The 23,334-nt window shown below is 47.1% G+C and overlaps 2 protein-coding genes across 10 annotated transcripts in view; one reads left to right on the top strand and one right to left on the bottom strand.

Annotated features, from left to right (window-relative positions):
- Positions 1-795: 795 nt before the first annotated feature.
- Positions 796-22,533, bottom strand: ATP6V1E1 (ATPase H+ transporting V1 subunit E1). Of its 2 annotated transcripts, none has more exons than XM_070371655.1 (9): positions 22,085-22,533; positions 12,770-12,835; positions 11,535-11,644; positions 11,088-11,154; positions 5,828-5,917; positions 4,991-5,059; positions 3,192-3,286; positions 2,154-2,241; positions 796-1,314 (listed from the first exon to the last, which is right to left on the bottom strand). In XM_070371655.1, exons 1-9 carry the CDS (start codon positions 22,409-22,411, stop codon positions 1,252-1,254), a joined length of 975 nt encoding a protein of 324 aa, XP_070227756.1. In that variant the 5' UTR covers positions 22,412-22,533; the 3' UTR covers positions 796-1,251. The 2 variants fall into 2 exon arrangements, with proteins under 2 accessions (XP_070227756.1, XP_005895266.1); XM_005895204.3 differs by lacking the exon at positions 22,085-22,533 and adding an exon at positions 14,346-14,504.
- The window catches only part of BCL2L13 (BCL2 like 13), a 50,561-nt gene continuing 49,619 nt past the window's right edge, over positions 22,393-23,334 (top strand). For 7 of the 8 annotated variants that reach the window (XR_011464340.1, XR_011464338.1, XR_011464339.1 and 4 more), the window contains exon 1: positions 22,393-22,533. The gene's annotated coding sequence lies outside the window, so the exon portion shown is untranslated. Of the gene's footprint in view, positions 22,623-23,334 lie in introns of all 8 variants that reach the window. The other variant, XM_070371648.1, reaches the window with a different exon arrangement.

The following is a 23,334-nucleotide window of genomic DNA, read 5'->3' as shown; positions in this document are numbered from 1 at the left end:
GGGGGCGGAACCCTGCCCTCAGGTTGGCCTTCCTGAAGGGCGCTGCTCACAGCCCATTCTTCAGGGTCGCCCGGGGCATCGGGGAGCACTGGGTGTGAGCAGCCGTCGTGGTCACCGCTTGCCCTCTCCCTCTCAGGCCCATCCCTGGGTGACCAGGCCCCCAGTGCTCAGGAGCCTGCCACCTGAACAGACAGGGTCGTCACTGCATCTCAACTGAGTCAGTTTGAGGATTTGCTATTGTTAATTCTGAGTAAATAACTTAGTTCATCCTAGCACTGATGTGGGGAAAAGCAGGATTGTATTTTAGTTCAAGAGGACCACGACAGCCGTCCCAAGGCTGGGGGTCCCCTGGCCCCACATCCTCCACCCGTGGAGCCCTGTGTGACGTGAAGGCTGTGAGGAGACCGCGCGTCTTCCCAGCTGCGTCCATTTAGGACAAAGCTACACTTGAGTCAACTCAGGTCATCCTGAGGGTGGAGGACTGACTGACACCTTATCTTCAGGTCACACAGGGTTTTAAGTCTTGATGCACCAAACACACAGCAACTCCTCTCCCCGGGCCTGCGCCGCCACCTTCTCTGATGCTACCAAATCTAATACACCTTCCTTAATCAAGCCGTCAGCCCCTCCAGAGCCCCTTGTGGAGGGTGCCTCAGGGTGAGAGCTGGATGAAAAGGAGCAGAAGCAGAGGAAGAGGGAGGGAGCCGTCGGTGGCCCACCACTGCTGGGCTGTGGCTCCGGCATTCCAGATCGCCCAGTGGAGTCGCAGCCCTTGTGTAATAAACCACAGCGACATCCACCTCCACGTTGTGTTTTAATAAATAGAGCAGATTCATGGAATAGACCTTAAATCACATTTACAGACACTTCTAGGTCCAAACACGTAGGCGAGAAGCTGCTGCTGCCGGAAGGGATGAGGCCCACATGCACTTGAGGACTGAGTCTACCACCCCACCGCCTGTAGGCTGGATGGTGGAGCCCAGGACAGCAGCAGGTGCGGGACACGCACGCACCTGGCCCCGCAACTGCACGCTACAGAACGGCGGGAACTGTGCTACTTTGAGACAAGCTAGAGGAAGGTTTCCTAATGTACTAACTGAGACTCCCATCATTACCCATCAGTCGGAGAACATTAGCTACAGAAGAGCACCCACTGACAAATAAGGGCAGGGGACAGCAAAGAGGAAGCTATACAGGCCATCTCGTTTCTTCCAATGACGGGAGCGTCCTCGTCACGCACCTCCTGCTGGCTTAGTCCAAAAACTTCCTGTTGGCATTTGCACCAAACAAGGCTCCCCGCACTTCGGGCATCATCTGTGAAGAGTGGAGAACTTCTGTGAGGCAGTGCGGCCTGGCACGGACCCACCTGAGCCGCAGCCACAGGGCCAACCACTTATCCCAGCAGAGGCCGAGAGAGAGGTGACGATCACACCTCTGGGCTTCAGGCCACTGCTTAATGGGGACAAAGAGAAGCGACAGAAGTCACCACCATCCGGGGCTTCCGTCATGTTCTGACATGGGCAGAAGTGACGCTCTCTCAACAGACAGAGCACCCACCCTGTGCCGAGTAGACAAGGCAGGCATGTGCTGAGGCCTCCAGTAGCAACTGGAAAACCCCAAGGGCCCAACCTCAGGACGGTGGCTGCCGTCCACGTGTGGTCAATGCAGCTCTGGAAAGGACGTTCAGTTTACCTAGTTTTACAAATTTACCCACGTGTGCCTGGTGGTCAAGCAGACCGCACTCCTGAAAAGGCCCCACACCGGGGACAACTCAACTTTCGCGACCGCTTTCTGCAAACACGGGAACCCAGCAGCAATTCCTCTAACAAGCGACTTGATTCCTGTCACTCGCTCAGGGGTGTGGGGTTCTAGGGCCTTCGTTAAGCAATTCCGTAGTAAAGCATCTCTTAAGCACCCCGATACATCTCACACGTAGTGAGATCCTAGACAGACAAAGCCCTTGTTCTATCCCCAAGCCCACCCTCATATACATGGTATCATCTCAGCAAATGACACTAAATGTCCAAACCTCCATTCAAGAAAATGTCCCAAAACGTACAAAGAGCGACAAATCTCAAATACCAACGACACGTTCTCCACATCACCTCAAAGTAACCCCAGGCCAACTGACTGAGAAGTGTCCCCACACTCACCTGCTGGGCTATGAGGTCCAGCCGACTTTCGAGTGTGTTGGACACCTTGATCTTGCGGTCCCCGTTATAGATCTCAACACCGCCGGCTCTACAAAGAACAAGGTAAAGAACCATGTGTATAGATCTAAGGAAAACAGACCCGTGGTGCAGTTACCTTCTTCCTCTTGAGTAGAGGCCAATGAACATACACAATCAATTTGAAACTGTAACTCATCCCAAGTGACTATGTGCCAACCTCACTTGGTTAACTCCAACAACTTGCCCCTCCCTAACAGAACAAAAAGGGGAATTCTGTCCCCATTTGCCAATCAACAGTCCCAGTCCTCATCTGATCCAGGCTCCAGTCAGCTGTGAGCAAACCCCTCAGAGGTGAAGCGTCTCTGTTTAATTCTGGAGTAGGTGCTCTAACATCCAGGGTATGTACTGTCTGACTTTTCTAAGGGTCCAGACTCAAAACACCGTGAACAGTGGCCCTGACTGGAACCTGCTATTTACCAGACCTCAAACTGCTTGTCGGTTTTATCTCCTCCCGCCGCTAATTACCCATCAGCAGAGTGGCTTTGGATCCTGAGCCCTGGGTCAGCTCCGCATAGACATTACCTCATGGCAGCTGCCAAGAGCTGGAAAGCTACAAGGAAACAATGCCCTGGCCTCCCCGCCCAGGAGCTCCTGTGGCCAACCCCACTGCACCCAGCCGTCAGTAGAAGCACCAAGAATGCTCAGTCCACACCACGGAGTCCACCAGCCAGACATGAAAGTAGTTTCCTGGCCAGAGGGAGCCACCCCCTTTCTCAGCATCTAGTCACACGTGTACCGAGCTTCAACTTCTGGGTACAAAATCTGTTCTGCTGTTTGGCAGGAGGAACCATAAGAATCTGGTTCACAAGAGGAGACCAACAGGAGCTGACAGGAGGCACAAATGAGCGGGGTTCCACTGCCCTCCAGCACACTGAGCCCAGCGGACACAAGGAAGGTCCAGCATGTGGCTGTTCATGCAGCCAGAGCCACTTGCATGTTAAAAGCAGAAGCACTCCTTACATCTCCTCGGGCAGGTAGGCCTCCTGGTCAATCTGGACATCAACGTCTCTTTTGGTTGCAACTTTGTACACAGGGATTGCTTTTTGCACTGCAGCCTGGAAAGACAAAAAAAAACACAGAGGTGTCATCAAAAACTATGCAGGAACCACAGGAGATGTGGGTTCGATCCCTGGGTTGGGAAGATCCCCTGGAAGAGGAAACAGCAACCCACTCCAGTATTTGTGCCAGGACAATTTCATGAACAGAGGAGCCTGATGGGCTACAGTCCATGGAGTCACAGAGAGTCAGACACAAATAAGCAACTTGACCACACACACAGAACAGTTATCCTCAAAACCAACAATCTATACAAGCAAAGATATTCCCACTTATTTTTAACAGTCAAATGGTAGAAACCACCCAGGTGTCTATAAACACAAATGAGTAAATAAAATGTGGTCCATAGATTCATCCTTAAAAAAGGAAATTCCAACTCTGGCTATACCATCAATGAACCTTGAAGACAATATGCCAAGTGAAGTAAGCCCATCACCAAAGGACAGGCTTGGTAGGATTCCTCTTACAGAGGCACTAGAGTAGCCGTGTGATACAGACAGGAGCAGGATGCGCCTGCCAGGGGCTCATGGAGTTGCTGTTCAGTTTGGAAGATGGAAAGTTCTGCAGAAGGAGGGTGGGGACAGTTGCAGAACAGCGAATGTACTTAAAGCACAGAACTGTATGCTTAAAACTGGTAACAATGGTAAATTTAATGCACTTTTTACCACATTTTAAAAAGGAGTGAGCTGGGGGAAGGGGTATAGGGTAGATGGAAGAGGTTCTAACCTGACTGAAGGTAGCACCAGGTGTGGGCTCCAGCAAGACACTAATAACATCATGACGGAACTTTAGTCTTTTTATGATCCTGTTACCAGTTGAACAGATGTACACATACACTGAATTCTTCCTATTCCTCAGGTCTCACACAGTGTCACCATGGAGAGCAGATGCCACTCTGGCGGCATCCGGCCCCAGCAGCTTCACAGCGACGCCCACCAAGGTGCACTGCCCCACGTCTAGGTGGGCGGCCCAAGCCGGGCTCCGGGTCCCTGGCACAGCTCACTAGTTCACAGTGGAGATAAGAGTGAACACTGCTCCCCACCTGGCAGTCTGCTCTCCTAGGAGACAAGTGACCTGGGGCAGCCACAAACATACTGTGCGTTAAAATGTAGTCACTAAGGGACTAAGCTCTCTCAACCTCGCCCGACTGTAAGCTACAGGGAAGAACGACCTGAACAGAGTAGCTGGCACATAATCAGAGCTGGTGGTGGGGGGTGGGTCTACAACCTAAGGATCCTTCTGTTGCCACCGTGTGCCTGCCAGGGCCTTGGTCCTCCCTGGGGCCAAGGTCTCCTCCCTTAAGAGAGAAGCTCCTCAACACTGGCCTCTGGCAGTGACTCTCTGTCATCACTTTGCTGGTACCTCCTGGCCTCCTCCAGGTGTAGGACAGTACTAAGTTAGCACCAAGCCCTGCTGCTCTGGGAGTATGCCACTTCTCTGTGGTCTTGCCTATCCTCGGCTCCAATCCAGTAGGTACCGTTCTTACTGAATTTTCAGATCATGGTATACAAGGTCTCCAGGAAGGGAGGAGGGTACTAACACAGCTGGCAGCTTGATTTCTTTGAGACAGTAAATCAGAGGCTTGGGTACACTGAAGTCAGAATCTCCAATGAGTGAAGACTTCTAGTCTCCATGGCTGAGCTGTCATTTCATACCCAACACATTGATCTTTAAAAAGAAAAAGGATTTTTTTCAAACTTTACCTTCACCAGAGGGAAATCCTGTTTCCTGCAGCGAACGATCATCCGGGGCTCCAGCAACTGGTACAAACCCTATTAAAGCACAGATGCAATCAGCACAAACTATAAAATAAAGCAACAGCAAACAGAATGTCTTTATAATTCTCTCAGAGTTGGGGGAAAAGTCCTAAGTTCCCCCAAAGAGGGCCTACACAGCACAATAAAATGGGAAGACTCTGGTGTCACAAACCAGATAAATACACCCAAATGCTCTAGTGATGGGAACAAAATACAGCTAAGTGAAAGTGAAGTCGCTCAGTCGTGTCTGACTCTCTGCGACCCTGTGGACTGTAGCCCACCAGGCTCCTCTGTCTATGGGATTCTCCAGGCAAGAATACTGGAGTGGGTTGCCATTTCCTTCTCCAGGGATCTTCCCAACCCAGGGATCGAACCCAGGTCTCCCATATTGCAGGCAGATCTTTAACCTCTGAGCCACCAGGGAAGCCCAAAATACAGCTAGGTTGAGGACAAATACTGTTTGTCCTGAGCAGGAAACATAGTTTATACAGCCTGTGGTCTAAACCTCAATACCTAAAACAAGCATTTCAGTGGTGAAATAAAATTAGGAAGGTTTATAGTTGGGGGTTACAGAGAACCATTAAAAAGGTATCAGTCTCATTCAACCTGCGAGATACCACCGTCCTCCCAAGCATCTCTTCCTCGACGAGGCAAAGAGCCAAGATGAGAACACGCAGGAGCTGTGTGTTCACAAGACGACGCAGGAGGGGCACAGCGGGCTTCTCACACTGTCGGTTCTGCAGGCGCGTGGCCATCTGTGGTACACCTGACCTACAGACTTACCTGGAGGACCAGTCCATCCAGCAGCACTTGGTACCTGGTTGTATCTTTTACCACTTTGCTGAGTCTCTGTTTTGCTTCATTTAGTAGGTCCTACAAAGGGTGGAAAACAAAAAAGTTGTCCAAGCACCTGGGTATTCCGCTCAGAACCCACACGGGGCTGGCCCAGCTTGTGTCCAATCAGTTCTCACTCTGTGGCGGTTTTCACTCCACAGACGTTCTCTGAGGTGCACAGTAAAGCAGATGCTGTGCTAAGGTCACAGATACACAGAAGCAGCGCCAGCTCAGCTCTCAGGGAGACAATGCCCTAGCGGAAGAGCCCTACCGACTGACACAAATGTGTGACACAGACTGGAAAAGCAAGTTGTAGCATTAAGACAGTCATTTAAGATGGTTCTATTTTTTATTTAGAAAAGAAAGAGTCTCTGAACAGAGAACAAAGTGTCATCAATGTTTACCTGTAAAGAGGCTGGACTATCAATGATTTCAATTTTGTGTTAAGTTTGTATTTTCTAATCATCTGTAACAAACACTTCTTTAACAGAAACAGAAATCTCACATGGTTGCAAAGAACACACTGGAAATTACTCTGTAAGTGATAAGCGTATATTGGTTTACTGGCTAAAAGTGGACCCAGGCAGAGATAATACCCCTCAGTTCCACTGCTGTCCACCCAACACTGTCATGAACATTCCATCCCAAAAAGTTTCCCACGCATCTACTCTACTGAACACAATCTCTAGAACGATTGTGGGGGATTTAAAGAGGAGAGGGAAGCTACATGCTCACCTAGAGACCAATCAGAATTTGGGAAGTGAGGGTAGAGAGAAGGAAGTGGTTCTGTGAGTGAGTCACCCTTGACCCCACCACTTTCCAGGAACCACTGCCAAGCATTTTAAGCCTTCATAATCTAGGAAGCTCATGGCACAAAGGTTTACAGCATTTGTGTTATACATCTGGCTGAAAGAAACTTAAGCCCCTCCTCACCAAGAGATCCCTCAAGCACGTTTCTTTATGCTAGAATTGACCATCCACACTGGTCAAGCAGGTAAGGGTGGAAAGGGGAGTTTGGAGACAGCCTTACATTATGAGAATCAAGTCAACCTCTAAATAGCAGTGCAGCTGTTTATAAAAATAACCCACTATGAAAAATCTGGAAATGGGTAAATGAGTCTTAACACCGCCCACAACTACAAGCAAGGGCACAGGAAGTTGGAAAAAACTGAACTCCAGATAAGAAAGCTAAAACCTAACGGAAATTGTGTCGTCCCCTATCTAGAGCATTCCTGTCCACTGAACAGACGTGCCCTACAGGTGAGGACGGTAAGTTACGAGCAGTGATGTTACTAGGCATCAATACTCCAGTGATACTGATTCTAAACTCAGCTTCTGGCTGCAGCCTGATGCCTCATGGAGAGAGGTGTAAGTCACTGTCTTTACCTCTCAGCCTACAGATCAGTACTTTGAGAGTTGTCCACCTGCACCTGCCTCTAGCTTCCTGAAGATTTAGGACCATGCTCCTAGAAATCAAGAAACTGAAACCTGATGATGACGACGACAACAGAACCATGTTTCCTTGGTCCTTCCACGTGTGGACAGTCAGCTGGCCGTCAATCCCAGCACCGGCAATCTCTACTTCAGGGACCAACACATCAGAATTTCTGCAGGGTACTTGTGCTCTATCTCCCAACAACAGGAACAGTGCCTTACAAGGTGTGAGGCTTAGAGAGTGACAGGAGAAGACTGTCGCTGCCCTCTTCCGCATGAGGCACTATACAGGCACTTTTCCTACATGAACCTTCAGGTGTGTGCTTTCCCCATTCTACTAGAAACAAAAGGTTCAAAGAAGCTAACAAATGCACCCACCGAACAGCAGACAGTGGTGAAACAGAAACTCACACCTCACAGAGATCCCAAAAACGGGCTCTAACACTGGAAAGCGTCGGGGCAAGGCAGCGGGACAAGGTCAACAGTGAGAAGAACAACCAAAGGATGAAGCACTGCGGGCAGCAGAGCTTGCCTGTTTGCTACCATGTCCTTCCATCTGTTTCCCCATCCTTTCCTAGCCAACTGCTTGACAAATCCCCTTCTTCAATAGTTTGATTCTATGCGCAAGCTGGAAAAATGAAGGTTTTAAAAGAGCAAACTGCACTGAAACATGGACATGTTGCCCTGCTCCCCATCATCTCATAGTTGGGGCTGGTTACTGGGGTTTGCTAAACCGAAAAGTCCCCCATGGCCCAGTGTTAGGCTGCAAAGGCCGAAGGAAACAAGTGCTTTAGAACAACTGAATTAGAGCAACATTTATTTTCGCAAAATTCTAATCAGCAAAACAAAAGCTCACAATGTGTTCTGAAACGCTGCACGTTACAGAATAACTGCATTTGGTATCTATCGAAATGCTAACAGCTCAACAAAACAAGAGAAAAATAAAGAGTTCTGTCCCTGGCTTCTTATTCTCCTTCCACATGACTGCTTTCCCCATGTCCTTAGAATGTCTTATTTTCCTGGCTGTTAAGCTCGAGGCTTCTCAGGTGGTTGCCTGACAGTGGAATCCTACATCCACAATGGTGATGAGCTCATCCACACACAGACTGGGCTTGACAGCTGTCTATATGCCAGCCCCAACCTCTCTCCTAAACTCACCTGGTCTTCTGAAGCCGTTCAAATGCCAAGATTCATCACATTCTCCACCTGCTGTTCCCCCTGTATTTACCAATACCTATCCAGGTGCCTTACCTGGTAAGAAAACCTTAAGTCTTTTTCGACTCCTCACAACCTGCAGTCACCAAGTCCTACAGACTCCAATCTTTAACAATCTGTGGACGAGGCCCTGGCCTTCTCTTAATGACCACTGCTGCCATTTGGTCTGGGCTTCTCTGCTTTTTGACCTTCAGATCCAAGTTAAGCCATAACCTCATTTTCTCTCCCTACATCACCAGTTCTCTTTCTCCAACACAAACCTAATCCTACAGCATGCTCCTTTAGACGCCCTGCAACAAGATTACTCTGGGCTGTTTATGCCCGATGAGGCCACCAAAATCTCTGGAAAATGGGGCCTGGAGTTTGCATTTTAACAAGGCCCTCCATGAGATCTCCATGCCTATTAAGGGTTAAGAGAAAAGGTAAAAGGATACTTTCCACGCTCCTGAGTAGGCATCAAGTCTAACCAAACGCTGGTGTCTCTCTCCAGCCTCAGCTCCTATATTCCCTGCTCTTCTGGACAATTCCATTTCCTGCTCGTGTTGTCGATTCCTGGTTTTGGTTCATGCTGCTCTCTCCAATTCCGTCTCCAAGCTATGACTGACTTAATTCTTCATAGTCACCCTCAAAAGGCTGTAGTGCAGACACAGTCTTTTGTCTCGACTCCTACAGGACTGAGCAACACAAAACCCTGCAACCCACACAGCTGCCTCCCTCAAGGGAACCTAGCTAGGAAATGAAAACAGGTGAGTGAAAACTAAAAGATCAAGTTGGTACTGAAATCAGAAAGACATGTGGGTGTAAGAGTTTAAGAAGCAGATAAACTCTGGCTAGTTTGTGCTGCTGTGCTTGTGCTGTGCTTAGTCGTGTCCGACTCTTTGCGACTCCGTGGACTGTAGCCCGCCAGGCTCCTGTGTCCATGGGGATTCTGCAGACAAGAACACTGGAGTGGGTTGCCATGCCCTGTTCCAGGGGATCTTCCCAACCCAGGGATCAGATCCAGGTCTCCCACATTGCAGGCGGATTCTTTTACAGTCTGAGCCGCCAGGGAAGCCCCTGGCTACTCTGGGGTCTGTAATAGGTGTTAGGGGAGCTACTCTTCTCTCTACTGGAGCACACTTGTACTCACAATGCTGGGTGGGCTGCTGCTCTACGTCAGAGGATTCTGCTGTAGTTCCTGCTGTGTTGTTACAGTGTGTCCTCACACTTGAGACACCCTAGCAGACATTTCCATCTGGAAGCTTCCTGGCCCCTCTAAACAGGTCCAAAGTCAAAGTCATCTGATTGTTGTTCTTAAAAGAGTCCGCTCTCCTGACTTCCTATTTCATTAATAGAACCACCACTCTTCTAGGCAGCCAGGCCTGAAATTCAGGATTTTGTATCAGTCTTAAAGGAGGCAGCAGAAGATCAATCCGCAGCCAATGTCCAGAGTGTCCTCCTATAAAATGCATCCCCACTGACAACCCACTCAGTCCTTGCTGCCATCACACTAGTCATGTGACGAGACCAACATCTTAAGATATTTGTGTTTCTTTAGTCATCTAAGATGGTATGTCTTCTACTTAGTCAAGTTTTATATCTCCAGTTTTACAGCTTTTCCACATTGGGCCTATTCATTAACATTTATTCCTAATTAGTTACTGCTGGCATGTGGAAAAACTATCAATTTCTGTATATTCTCTTTGTAGCCAGTCACCATTTGAACTAATCACTAGTTCTTAGTGTTTTTTGGGTGTTGTATTTTTTAGTATATAATTGTAGCATCAAAACAGTATGTTTCTTCCTTCCCAATATTTATCTAACTTATCTCTCCATTTGTTAAGAAATCTAGGGCCTCCGCAACAACAATATGAGTAGCAGTGCATATAGAGGCGTCCATGATTGGTTTCTGAATTTTCCTTTCTGGTCATGCCATGTGGTTCGCAGGTTCTTAGCTCCCCGACAGGAGACTGAACCCATGGCCCCTGCAGTAGAAGTCCGGAGACCTGACGACTGGACCCACAGGGAATTCCCTGGTTTCTGAATTAATTCAAATTCCTTCAGGCTGCCTGACCTAAGTGTATGTTCCTGCCCTGTCCTTTGGATGACAATACTCTGCAGACGGTTACGTGTCTAACCTCTTCCCTGTTAAATTTAGTCTACATACTTATGAACTTACATCATGAACCCTATATATGATATTCTTCATAAAATAAAGTGAAAACTTCAACACCCTTCTACTGAAAGTACTCAAAGGTTCCTCACGTGCACTCAGGGCCCCTATGTTACTCCATTCAGGCTTTCCAGCCTCAAGCCCCCATCACCCGCACTCTACGGTCCTCCATCATGAGTTATGTGACCCAGAAGAGTCTATATGTTGTCAGAGCAGTGAGTCCTTGAAAATGGGACACATATCTTATTCATTTCTTTATTTATTACAATACCTACTGTACTGATTTGCTAACCAAAGGTTTTCTCTCTAAAAATCATTAATCAAGTCCTTAATCCAATATGAACTAATGAATTCTCGATAATAGACAAACATTTTATAATACTATAACTAAAGGGACTAATTACTCACTGTGATAAGGTCATCTCTCGCTCTGAGGACTTTGAGCCTCGCTTGATTCATCAAATTGGACATCTGACTGCAAAAGGCATGGAAAAGTATCATCACTAGAGCTGCAGAGAAAAAAATGTACACCCTTCTTCAGATACGCAAATACCTTTCTCTGTACGGACCCAAACAGAACTCCCTGAAATAATGCAGTGCTTTATACCCACCTATTCTCAAATATTACGAAATATTTATTGAGTGCTTACCAAGTGGCAAGACTTTATCAGTTATTTCAACTGTATATTTCAGTAATCCAGTGAGGCTTCCATGTTCCCAAGTGAGGAAAGGGAAGTTAAGCAGAGTGACCAAGGTTAGATAAGCAGTGAGTGGTCCAGATAAAACCAGAACCCGTATCTGCTGACCCCAGTGCACCTGCTGGACCCTCTCAGCCCAGTGATTTTCAAAGCTCACATTTTCTTCTGCTGCTCAATCTGCTTTTCTTTCTTCTCATAATATTCCATAATCTTCAGTCTTTGGGTTTGGACAAGACGACCTTTCTCAATGTTGAACTCTTCTTCTGCCTACCAAGAAATTAATTATTATTATTTCATTATACAGATTTGACAATTTTATTTTAAGCTGCTGGTGACCAGGGTATTTGCTTAAATTCACTTTATTCTATATCTAAAATGAAAAAGTGTTATGACTCATCTTCAAAGAGTACTCCTCATTCCTTTTGTTCAAAAGGAAAGATCAGTGATTTTTATCATAAATGAAGCCAGAGTAAAAATTTAATCAAGGATAATAGTACCCACAAACAAATTTACAAAGTATATAATCAGAAGATTCTGTATATGAAAAAGATACAGAATTTGGAGTTAGAAGATCTGAGTTACTGTCTAAAATATTTGGTCAAGTAATCTCAGTCTAAGTGTCTTCCCTTATAAAATAAAAATAGTATTCTTTCCTTGTCGTTCAAAATCTAACAGTCCTTTTAAAATGATCAACTATATAAATTTGAGTTATTAGTTTTTTTAGTGTTAATTATTGAGTAGTCACTTTTTTTTTAACCTTAAGTAAACTTTATTTTTTTTTTTGAGCAGTCACTTTTTACAAAGACTATCTCAGTGTGTCAACTGTCTGTGATTTTCAGGCAGTAAGAAATTATGACTTTGGAAGTTAGCTAAAGTTACTCATTCAGATATTTAATGTTTTGCACAGCTACTGGAACCTTCATGTTCTAAAATAAATGCCTAACAGCTTATTACTACACCTATCACAGGAAATAAGTACAGATGATGGCGTCATATGAGATAAGACTACTTTAAAATAAAAATGCATTTAGCAGCTGAAACATTAAGTGCTAATATTTGTCCCAGAGAGAAATAAGGAAACTAGTTATACAAGAAACTGCAGCACTCAGATGGTCATCAAAACAATATTAAACATGCAACAAGGATACAGTTTACAGCACAGGGAAATATAACCTTTATTTGTACTACTGGAGAATAAATTAAAAGAACAATGAAAATTAAGTATTAAATGGTATTTGATTATACCTAGAGAAAAGAACAATTTTACATAACATACAGACATACTATGCAACTCAAAATTGCTCTGTTAAGCAATGTTATTCAGTACTAATTAGGAAAGCAAGACCATATAAAACTCAGGTAACTTCTTTAACCTAGACAGTGGAATCTCACCTTTGCATCAATTTCTTCTGCTTTCTCATTGGCTTCTTGTTCAATAAAAGCCATCATGTGCTTAATCTAGAAGAACGAAAAGGTTATTTTTGAATGACAAGAAAATATATCTTTTCTGATTCATTCAATAATCATTTACTGAAGTGCATTTCCCTTCTCAGGTGATGTTGCAATGTTGTAACAAATCCAATATAGACTTTGAAAATGGTCCACATCCAAAAAAGACCCACAAACTCTTTAATAGGAAATAAATACAGTAATAAATAAACACAGTTTATAAATGCTAAAAGCCACTGGCCTCCAGAGGTAAACCCTGATTCAAACCTGCATTATCTGCCTTTATCGCTCCTGCTGGACCCCCTGCTACTAGATCTGACGAGATCAGCACAGCCTAGAGCAAAACACTCATTTTAACCTCCATCTGAGAAGCCCGTTTACAGTCAACAGGAACACACCGCGCCTCTGGGAGTTCCGACAAGAGAAAGTCACCTGCTTCAGGACATTTAACTCCGCCCCAAGACAGAAAAATCTGCCCTTAAATTACACTTTTCTTCTTCCTGCTAAATCTACTCGGTTTTACCCTTTTGCAGTCCGATTCCTTTAGAGATTTGCTGAAATAAACGACCATACTCCTCAGACAGGAAAAGCAACATGGACAAATACTTGAATACGGGGGGGGGGGAGGAATCTGGACACCCAGGATTTCTACGCGTCTGGTCTGCGCTTGGTGCTCAGCCCGGTCACTGATGAGAATTACGGGGAGCGCAGGCGTCGCCCTGATGGAGACCCCGCGGAACGTGTAGGGGTACAGGCCATACATTTCTTCACTCTTAACCGTTTTACAGAAACAAAAGATGCCTTTGATTTTCACCACGGTTTTACCTTTATAAGGTATTCTTCCTGGGGAACCCTTAGTTCTCGCTCTATCCTAATCAGGGGTGAGAGGGCCGGGGCCGGGAGGTGACCACTACTAGGCAGTGTGGAGGGCACCGCGTCCTTCCCCACAGCGACGCTCGGACGCCGCACGGGCTGATGCTCACGCCCGCACGGCACCTTGTGAAGACGCCTTAAGCTTCCCCCCAGAGCTGTTCTTGCCGCCTTCTGTGATCAGCCGAAGATGCACTTAAAGGAGACACTCCGCCCTTCTGAGCGCTGATTAGATAACGAATAAAAGCAAAGACGTTTCCGAGGAAATGGAAATTTCCAAGGAAGAAACACCGAATTCCTCACGTAACAAGACTCACAAGACGGTGCGTAAGCGTTAGTCAGCGTTTTCCTACAAACTTCAGAAAGAAGGGGCCGACTTCCCTAAAAACTGTGGCCTGAGGATCCTTCCCGAAGGCCGGGCCTAGACGCTCAACGCCCGCCCAGCCCGCGAACGACGAGGCGCCGCGCCAGCGCCGCGACCCCAGGGCCAGCCCCGACCCGCACAGCCCCGCGGCACGCCCACCGCCGACGCCCGGCAGCTGAGGCAGGGCCCCAGGAACGGAGGAGGCCTGGCCGACGAGGCCGCCGCGGGGCTTATCCAGGCCGGGGATGCGCCCGCCTGCCTCCTGGAGCCCAGCTTGGCGCTCACCTGCTTCTGCACGTCTGCATCGCTGAGGGCCATGGCGGCAAGCCGTGCGGCGGCGGACGATCGGCCGGAGGTAAGACCTAACACAGGAGACGGGAGAAAGGGAGACGAAAGCCGGCGAAGCTCCCCGCCTCCTGTTTTGTGAGCTCGACTTCCGGTTCCTGCGCAGGACGCCGGGCAGCCCAGCCAGTGGGGAGAGAGCAGCCCAGCCAGTGGGGAAAGAGAGCAACCCGGAAGTCCTGCCCCGCCCCCGTCGCCGACTCGTGACCCCTCATGGGTTTTTTCCCTAGTAGCCCGCTTGGGGGTCGGGTAGAAGGTTCGCCGTTAGGCGTCTGACTGCTGAGCATTGTCGACTGTGTTCTTTAAAAACGTTTATTTCTGCCAGCCAGAATTTATTTTACTGCCCTGGCCCTAATGGAAGCAAAAGTTTCAGTATTTTTACTAACAGGTTTTTAGAGGAGCTTTTTGGAGAAGGGAATGGCAACCCACCCCTGTATGCTTGCCTGCAGAATTCCATGGACAGAGAAGCCTGGAGGGCTATACAGTCCGTGGGATCGCAGAGTCAGACACGACTGAGTGACTAATACACACATGCACTCACAGAGGAGCTTTACATTTACAGAAAATTGAGAGCCCCTAAAAACTGCTTCCCGTAATAGAAGCCTTTTACCTTTCTGGGGTACATTATATAATTCATTAGCCAACGCTGATGTGTGGACAAAAGCCTACGGCTTAATCAATTTCCTTAGCTTCCCCTTGTTGCAGAATATTCAGCCTCTTCACCGGTGCCAGACTAAATCTCAGAGATAGTGTGGGGTTTTTTTTTATTTTTTGCATGGAGTAAAAAACTATTTTTATTGCTTTGCCAGGAGAGGAGGAGGCCACAGCAGGCTAATGCCTTCAAAACTGTCTTGCCCTGGAGGGGTAGTGAGTAGTCTTACAGTGTTCAAGGAGAAGCGTGTGATCAGCCCATGGACATTGTTTTGATTGGGTGAAGGCTGGAAGTCAGCATTATCAACCTTCTGGTTTCAACTGGTCTGGGGTCATTTAGAACTGGACATGAAACAAGACTGGTTCCAAATTGGGAAAGGAGTATGTCAAGGCTGCATATTGTCACCCTGCTTATTATTTAACTTACATGCAGAGTACATCATGCAAAATAAAGTATAAGCTGGAATCAAGATTGCCGTAAGTATCAATAACCTCAGATATGCAGATGATGCCACCCTTATGGCAGAAAGCAAAGAAGAACTAAAGAGCCTCTTGATGAAAGTGAAAGAGAGTGAGAGTGAAATGAGAATGAATGAGAGTGAAAAAGTTGGCTTAAAACTCAACATTCAAAAAAGGAAAATCATGGCATCTGGTCCCATCACTCCATGGCAAATAGATGGAGAAACAATGGAAACAGTGAGAGACTTTAATTTTCTTGGGTTCCAAAATCACTTCAGATAGTGACTGCAGCCATGAAATTAAAACATACTTGCTCCTTGGACGAAAAGCTATGACCAACCTAGACAGCACATTAAAAAGCAGAGACATTACTGTGCCGACAAAGGTCTGTCTGGTCAAAGCTGTGGTTTTTCCAGTAGTCCTGTATGGATGTGAGCATTGGACTATATAGACAGCTGAGTGCCAAAGAATTGATGCTTTTGAACTGCGGTATTGGAGAAGACTCTTGAGAGTCCCTTGGACTGCAAGATCAAAGTCAGTCCTAAATATTCATTGGAAGGACTGATGCTGAAGCTCCAATACTTTGGCCACCTGACTCGAAGAACTGACTCATTGGAAAAGACCCTGATGCTGGAAGGATTGAAGGCAGGAGGAGGAGGGGATGACAGAGGATGAGATGGTTGGATGGCATCACTGACTCAATGGAGATGAGTCTGAGTAAGCTCTGGGAGTTGGTGATGGACAGGGAAGCCTGGCATGCTGCAGCCCATGGGGTCACAGAGTCGTACTGGACTGAGCGACTGAACTGAACTTGGGTCAATGTGCTTGTGGGCATCATAGTGTTAACTTCTTCCACCTGGTGAGGGTCTCAGTATCTGCAAAACAGCTCAAAGGACAGCTCAGAATATTATCTATAGCTCTTAAAGAACTAAAGGTCCTTGACTTTGTCTAATGGCTGAAGTATTACTATTTTATCTTGCCTATTTTCCTTTCTTTCTGCATTTTCTCATTAAATTTTTTGAATTTATTTTTGAGCGTACTGGACCCTTGTTGCTACACGCACAGCGTCCCAGATGGCACTGGGGGTAAAGCCTCTCTCTGCCAGTGCAGGAAATGCAAGACCAGGTCAGGCTGAGATGGTCTTCACTCATTTGGATTACAGTCCCTCTTCCCATTTTTTTATTTTTGGCCACACCATGCAGGATGCAGAGCTTCCCTGACCAGGATGGAACCCATACTCCCTACAGTGGAAGCATGGAGTCCTAACCACTGGACCTCCAGGGAAGTCCTCCTCCTGTTTTTTTTTTACAATGCTGTGCAATTATGTGGCGCTGAGGAGTGAGAATAGCAAACTAACACATGTCCTGGGACTTCCACGGTGGTTCAGGGACTAAGACTCTGCACTCCCAATGAAGGGGGCCTGGGTTCGAACCCTGGTAAGGGAACTAGATCACACATGCTGCAGTTAAAAAAAAAAAAAAAATCCTGAGTGCCACAACCAAGACCAATCAAATAAATATTTAAAAAAACAAACAAAAAACTGCCGTTGCTGCTGCTAAGTCACTTCAGTCGTGTCCGACCCTGTGGGACCCCATAGACGGCAGCCCACCAGGCTCCCCTGTCCCTGGGATTCTCCAGGCAAGAACACTGGAATTCTTGGGTTGCCATTTCCTAAGTACCTGTCTGTTGGGGGCCAGAGTGAGGTACTCCGCCCGTGACAAAAGTCATGAGGAAGGAGGCTCGACATACGCAAAGGCGGGATCGAGCCTCAGGAGTCCCCCTGGAAATTCTCAAGCATCTACCCCCATTACCAGAGCCTGCCTACTTTACTACTTTGTGCTCTTACCTACACCTCTGACTTTACGGGGGGCTGTCCCCCACCACCTCTTTCGGAGAAGGAGTTAACCTAGAGCTCCAGTCAATAAAAACTCTTGGGTGTGACAAGAGTGTTTTAACCCTCAAACTCCTCTGAAGGTTCTCTAGCCTGCCTGACAGGCTCGTCCAGCCACATGTGATTGCTCACAGCCTCCCAACCGTGAGAGGCACGAGATGCTTTAAACCTTCTAAAAACAGGTTCCTTAGAAAAGTTAGAAAACTATTAGTATAAGTATAATGGGCTGATTAGAAATTGTGTTGGTGAAGGGTTTTTCATTTGTTGAGCCAATGTTTGTTGCTACGTCTCCACATCCCCTGCCCTTACACACATTAATGAATATATAGAAGGAATAAGTATTAACCTTTGATATTAATCACGTTAGACCTTAGGCTAAGTAAATTCTTTCCTTAACTAAAACCCACTACACCCTCACCCTGTAGGAATGTAACTTTATTTGGGTGGCGTCTGTTTTGAGAATAATCAGCCCTGGAGAAATAAGTGTCCTGATTGACTGACCGCTGTCACAAGGAGAGGGTCAGAATTGTCAGCAGGCCCCCTGGCCAGAAGATGATGTAACACCCTAAGACCTCTGTATACATTTGTGTGAAGCACCTGACTTTAATACAAGTCAGGACTGCTGTCCCCACGTGACTTTTGTATAACATCTCAGTGTATAAAAACAGACTCTGGAAAATAAAGAATTGGGATCAGTTTCTCGAAATACTGGTCTCCCCATGTCGCTCTCTCTCTCACTCTGGCTGAGTCTCCATCTGGAGCGCAGAACCCACCATGCTTACTAATTATGCCTGGGCTTCTAAGATCCGACCAGGGAGGCCTCAGTGTCTCCTCTCCTTCGGGAGAACGGAAGGACGCCTGCGGCCTACGTAAGTGGTGCAAACTTCTTGTCTTGAAGTTTTATTGGTCTCCCACGTAAACCAAGCTACTCAGCCTCTTTTCTCCACTGAATTTTCCTACTGAGCTATCCTTATTCTATTACTCTTTATATCTTTAATTAATATCTAATTGAAGCTATTGTATCCTGATCCTCGCCTATGCCGTCTCTCCTTCGAATACCCTGGATCAGCCGGGGCTGGTCCCCGGCAGGCTGTCTAATCACGTATGAAATTAATGTCTGGGACAGATGTGACACTATCCAGATAAGTGTGCTTTTGTTTTTTGGAAAACAGTGTGCTGATTTTTATGATTATTATTCTAAGACATTAAAAAATACAGAAAAGTACAAAGAATAATTCAAATGTACATGTACCACCATCCAGTTGAGAATCAGCATTTGTCACATTTGCCTTAGGGCTTCTCTTTTTAAATAAAAGATACAGATACACTTAGCATTCCCTTTGGTGCAGCTCCCCCTCTCCCCATAAGAACCAGGTAAAGTTCACAGAGTGAAGCAGAAATGAGAGTTACTAGGAGTAACACACCAAAATTAACTAGTTGGTGGTTTTCCAAATCCAATTTCCTCCTATATTAGCTTAGGTCTTGTGAAGAAGTTTTATTAAAACAACTTTTCAGACAAATTCCAAAAATCCCATTCCCAGATAAGCCTATTTATCTATGTGCTGTCTTGTCTGATTCTTTGTGGTCCTATAGCCTGCCAGGCTCCTCTGCCCATGGCATTAAGGCAAGAACACTGGAGTGGGTTGTCATTTCCTCCTCCAGGGGATTTTCCTGACCCAGGGGTTGAACCCACGTCTCTTTTGTCTCCTGCATTGGCAGGTGGGTTCTTTACCTTATGGCTTCACCCAAATTGCTGACCTAAATTCCTTTCAGGTTAGTCACTTAGAGATGGTTTACATGCTCCTTGTCTAACCTGCTTCCAAGCTAAGACCTCAGTCTGTGGTTTATCTGTAAATTGAGTCACCAGAATAAATAGACCAGTTTGTCTGCTGGGGAGGACACTCACAGAGAGAAACTAAGGTCATCTGTCTTTGAATGTTGAGGAATTAATTTTACAAAGAAAAAAATGATGGCAGAAAGTAGTGAAAGTCTAACTTAGGTGCTTACATTTTTGTGCCCCTTCCAACCAGTCATCCATCCGCATGGCACAAGTAATGACCTCTAATCACTCTCCAATTTATAACCTCCTGTGGCTCCCATGTGCTCTTGGGGAGCTGCCTGAACCGGCCCTGCCACCTCACTGATCTTATCACTCCCCTTCCCCTTCTCATCAGGTCAGAGCTTTACTGGTTTGTTCTCAAGCTTTTCACCTGAGAAAATCTTTTCCTGCACTTGCCCCTTGGCTTGTTTATCAGTCCCTTTCCATCAACACCCTCTCACCTTTTCTACTCCTGTCCCTTGTTTGTTTACTTCAGGATATACCACAATTATAAGCTTTTTCCCCCCCTTTTATTTCTATGTTTTATCTGGTTTTTCAACGAAAGTGTCAGCTTCACAACAGAGACGATGTCATGGTTTTTCCCAGCATCCAGCACACGGCCTGATAATAGTCGGCATTCAATAAACAACTGATGAACAAGAATAAAGTGAATGTAATTAGTTTAGATTTTATAATCACATCAGGCTACAGTCTAGGACTCTGTGTCACTTAAGATCTGTTGGGAAAAAACCCCCAAAACCTCTGAAAATCATGAACTGCTTGTGATTAAAGTAATTTCTGTAAAAGAATGACATTATTTTACCACTGTTTGCTGAAAAGACTACCCCTTCCCCCACTGGTCTCTGTTGCAAAGCAATGAAGGACCATTCTGACCTTTCAACTCCATTGGCTTATATGTTATCCTTGTATACATTCAAACACTTTTTTAGAAAAGGGGTGAAAACCAACCCTAAAGCTGAAAACAGTCCAAAATTTACCTAACCATATATTGAATTGGCAACCTGCCACACAGGATTATTTTACATGGCTTTTTTAAAAAATTTACATAGAATGAACTGCATATGATTTCGGACACAGGAGCAGTAAGTAGCAGCGAGCAGAAACAAAGTCTTAGTTTCCTAGACAGGGAGTCCTAACCACTGGACCACAGGGACTAACCAACTAGGTAAGAATGAATTCAGGGGAGGAAGAAGGTAAAAAGGAAAAGTTGATTGAAAAGAAAAGTACACAGGGTCAGAGAGAGAGTGACATGTCTTTGGTTAAGTTTAAATCCTTTATAAGGTGGCAGTTTTCTGGGTCTTTGTCTTCCCTCAGGCTGATCATCTTGTTTGTCCCCTCAGGTTGATTTGTCTCAGGACCCTCCCCTGGGGTTCGCACGCACACCTTGGGCAAGACTGATCTCAAAGTGAAGGCTTCTGGGAGAAGGAAGACTCATTATGGCCTAGAATTATCCCTTGACTTTTGACCCCAAGGAGCCTTTCTGGTGTTATCACTTGTCCCCAAAATACAGGGGGAGCAGAGATCTCTTAATCTGTTACTCAAACAGGGTTTTGCCCGTCTTTGTCCTTGCCATATTATCACCCTGACTATTGCTATGACTGCTGTTACTTCCATTTTGGAGGGCAAACAGGAGGCTGATTGTAAATTCCTCAATTGGAGCCCACCTATCTCGCGTCTCAGGGAAGGCAAACAGGAGACTAGTTTTAAGTATGTAATTTGAAGCCCACTTCTTCCTGCCTCATGAAATGCAAATAGAAGGCCAGCTGTAAATGTCAAACCTGGAGCTCATCTATCTCCTACCTCACATAGACTTACGAAGTACAATTAGATGAGTCCTGACACCTGTGTGACCACCATACTATAAAGACTCTTTTCATCACCCTAGTGAAAGCTCTTTTCTAGTCAATCCCACACTCTGAGGCAACAGTGCTGATTTCTATAACCATTGATTAATTTTGCCTGTTCCTGAAATCCTTCTAAATGGAATCACAAAGTGTGTATACATTTTTAAGTCTTGCTTCTTCGACTCAATATAAACATTTTCAGATTAATCCATATTGTAACGTATCAGCGGTCCCTTTTTATCGCTGAGTAATTTCTGTACAATTCAAAAAGTCAACTTTTTAAAAATTAAGTCTAAGAGACCGTTAAAAGATTTAACAACCAAGCGCAATGCGTGATCCTGGCTTAAAAACCATAAGAGCCATTACTTGGACGATGGGGAAAATTTAACATAGCTCGATTAATAGGCACTACTAAGGAGTGATTTATATTTTTCTTAGCTAAGTCTTTTCTGGGCAAATCTATCCGATTTCACTGCCAAGGCACCACCACCCGAGTCAATCACGCCGGCCCCAAGCCTCCTAGGACACTAACTCCAACCCTCTTTCGGATTCCGCCACTCACCCTCCCATCAATTCAGGTTTTCATCACTTCTTTTTTCACAGCTTTATTGAGAAATATACTTCACATACACTTCACCTTTTTGAAGTCTACAACTGAATACAATTAAATGGCTTCAAGAGTATCCAGAGCTGCTCAACCACCAGCACAATCAACCGGAAAACATCTTCATCAGCATAGAAAGAACCCTCTGACCCCACTAGCAGGGACACTGCCCAAAGGCCTTCTATTCTTCGGCCCCTCCTCCGGGCCGTCAGGCGTGCAGACACCGTGGCTCCCTTAGATTCCCTCGCGGGGCGGGTGCCAAAGCGTGCCTTCGTTGCGGCGCTGAGTCGCCCCCACCGCCCCGCATCCGCAGTGACCCAGCTCCCCAGTGTTGCTGCGCCGGCGCTCCCAGGACCCGACACTCCGTCAGCCGGCTCGCCTACACACACTCACGCTGCGCCTGCAGCTGCTCCCGCAGGCTTTGCCCGCCTCCGCACCCACGACGGTGGGCCCATCCCAGTCAGCCCCCTTCTCAGCAGCCCGTGGCGGCCACCTCCGGCGGCGGAACCATAGAGCGGCTCTCCAAGTGGAGAGTAGGCCAGGAGAGAGTGGTCCTTCCGGGTCACGTCTGCGGGAAGAAGGGTGGTGCCTCCACCACAAAACCTCTGTGGTCCAGACTTCCGCTCTGGAGGGCACATCCGCCCCCTTGCGGCGCGCCCGCGCCCCGCCCCAACGCCGGCGGTGACGGAAGCACGCCGGGGTGACCTCACCCGCCAACATGGCGGCGGCGGTAGATTAGGGCAGCGGGTCGGAGCCGCCGCCGCCGCCGCCGCCGCGGGTTCGTGTGTGCAGCACCTGCCGCCGCCTCCTTCACCTCTTCGGGTTGCAGGGGCCTGAGCCAGGTGAGGGGAGTAGGGTCGCGGGCAGGCCGCGCCGGGCCCTCTCCCAGCGCCGCCGGAGGTGTCCAGAGGCCGACGCGGGAGACGAAAGAGTGAGAAGCTGAGGGCGCGAGGCCAGCCCGCTGCCCCGCAGACTTGCCTGGGCGAGGGTGGGCCTCGGGCGAGGGGTGCGTGCGCGGGGCTCGAGTCTTGGCTCCCCGCCCGCCAGCCGGGTCGCGGCTTCTCTCTGAGGTTCACGGTCCCTCTCCCGGCGGCTCGGACGCCGCTGTCATTTGCTGTTACATTATTTCACATGTTCAGTTTCCCCACCCGTGGAGACACACGGTTCGCGCTAGGTGGTCTCTCCCTTTGGTCTTTCTCCCACCATCCCAGGGCGTCCCTGAGTGTTTTTCCTTCGTGCTCGAACTTTCCAGGCCTAGGCTTGCCCGCAGGTCCTGGGCCCTGGCCGCCGCCCTGCGGAGTTTGCCCGCTGCCCGCACGAGCGCCGTTCCTCGCGGGGCCAGCTTGTTGTCTCTGCAAGTTTTAAGCGAAACAGACGGTCCCCTCCCGCCTTCCTTTTTTTTTTTTTTAACTTTACTATTTGGAGCAAAACAAACAAGTCCTGCGAAACTGTCAGTGCGATTTCCCCGGGAGGTTTGGTCCAAACCAGAATGCTGGTCTATGCCCTGACTTGTTGTGTGACCTTGGATGAGTTGCCACACCCTTCTAGTACCTTCTTTTTTTTTTTCTTCAGTCACCCAGAAAATTAAGCAAGTGTTTGTGTTGATAGTGAACTGTTGATACCTCACATACGCAGCTGGATAA

Source organism: Bos mutus, chromosome 5 (genome assembly GCF_027580195.1).
Source record: "Bos mutus isolate GX-2022 chromosome 5, NWIPB_WYAK_1.1, whole genome shotgun sequence".
NCBI classification, from domain to species: domain Eukaryota; kingdom Metazoa; phylum Chordata; class Mammalia; order Artiodactyla; family Bovidae; genus Bos; species Bos mutus.
The sequence above is the reverse complement of the archived record's forward strand: the minus strand, read 5'-3'. Positions and strand labels throughout refer to the sequence as shown.

Bases quoted from the DNA above. Each gene is read 5' to 3' on its own strand.
- ATP6V1E1 (XM_070371655.1), bottom strand. From the start codon at position 22,411: ATGTTGGCGGGTGAGGTCACCCCGGCGTGCTTCCGTCACCGCCGGCGT. The intron at 5,060-5,827 runs GTAAGTCTGTAG...GTGCTTTAATAG, and splicing joins TGGATGGACTGGTCCTCCAG to GGTTTGTACCAGTTGCTGGA. The intron at 2,242-3,191 runs GTAAGGAGTGCT...TGTTCTTTGTAG, and splicing joins GCCTACCTGCCCGAGGAGAT to AGCCGGCGGTGTTGAGATCT.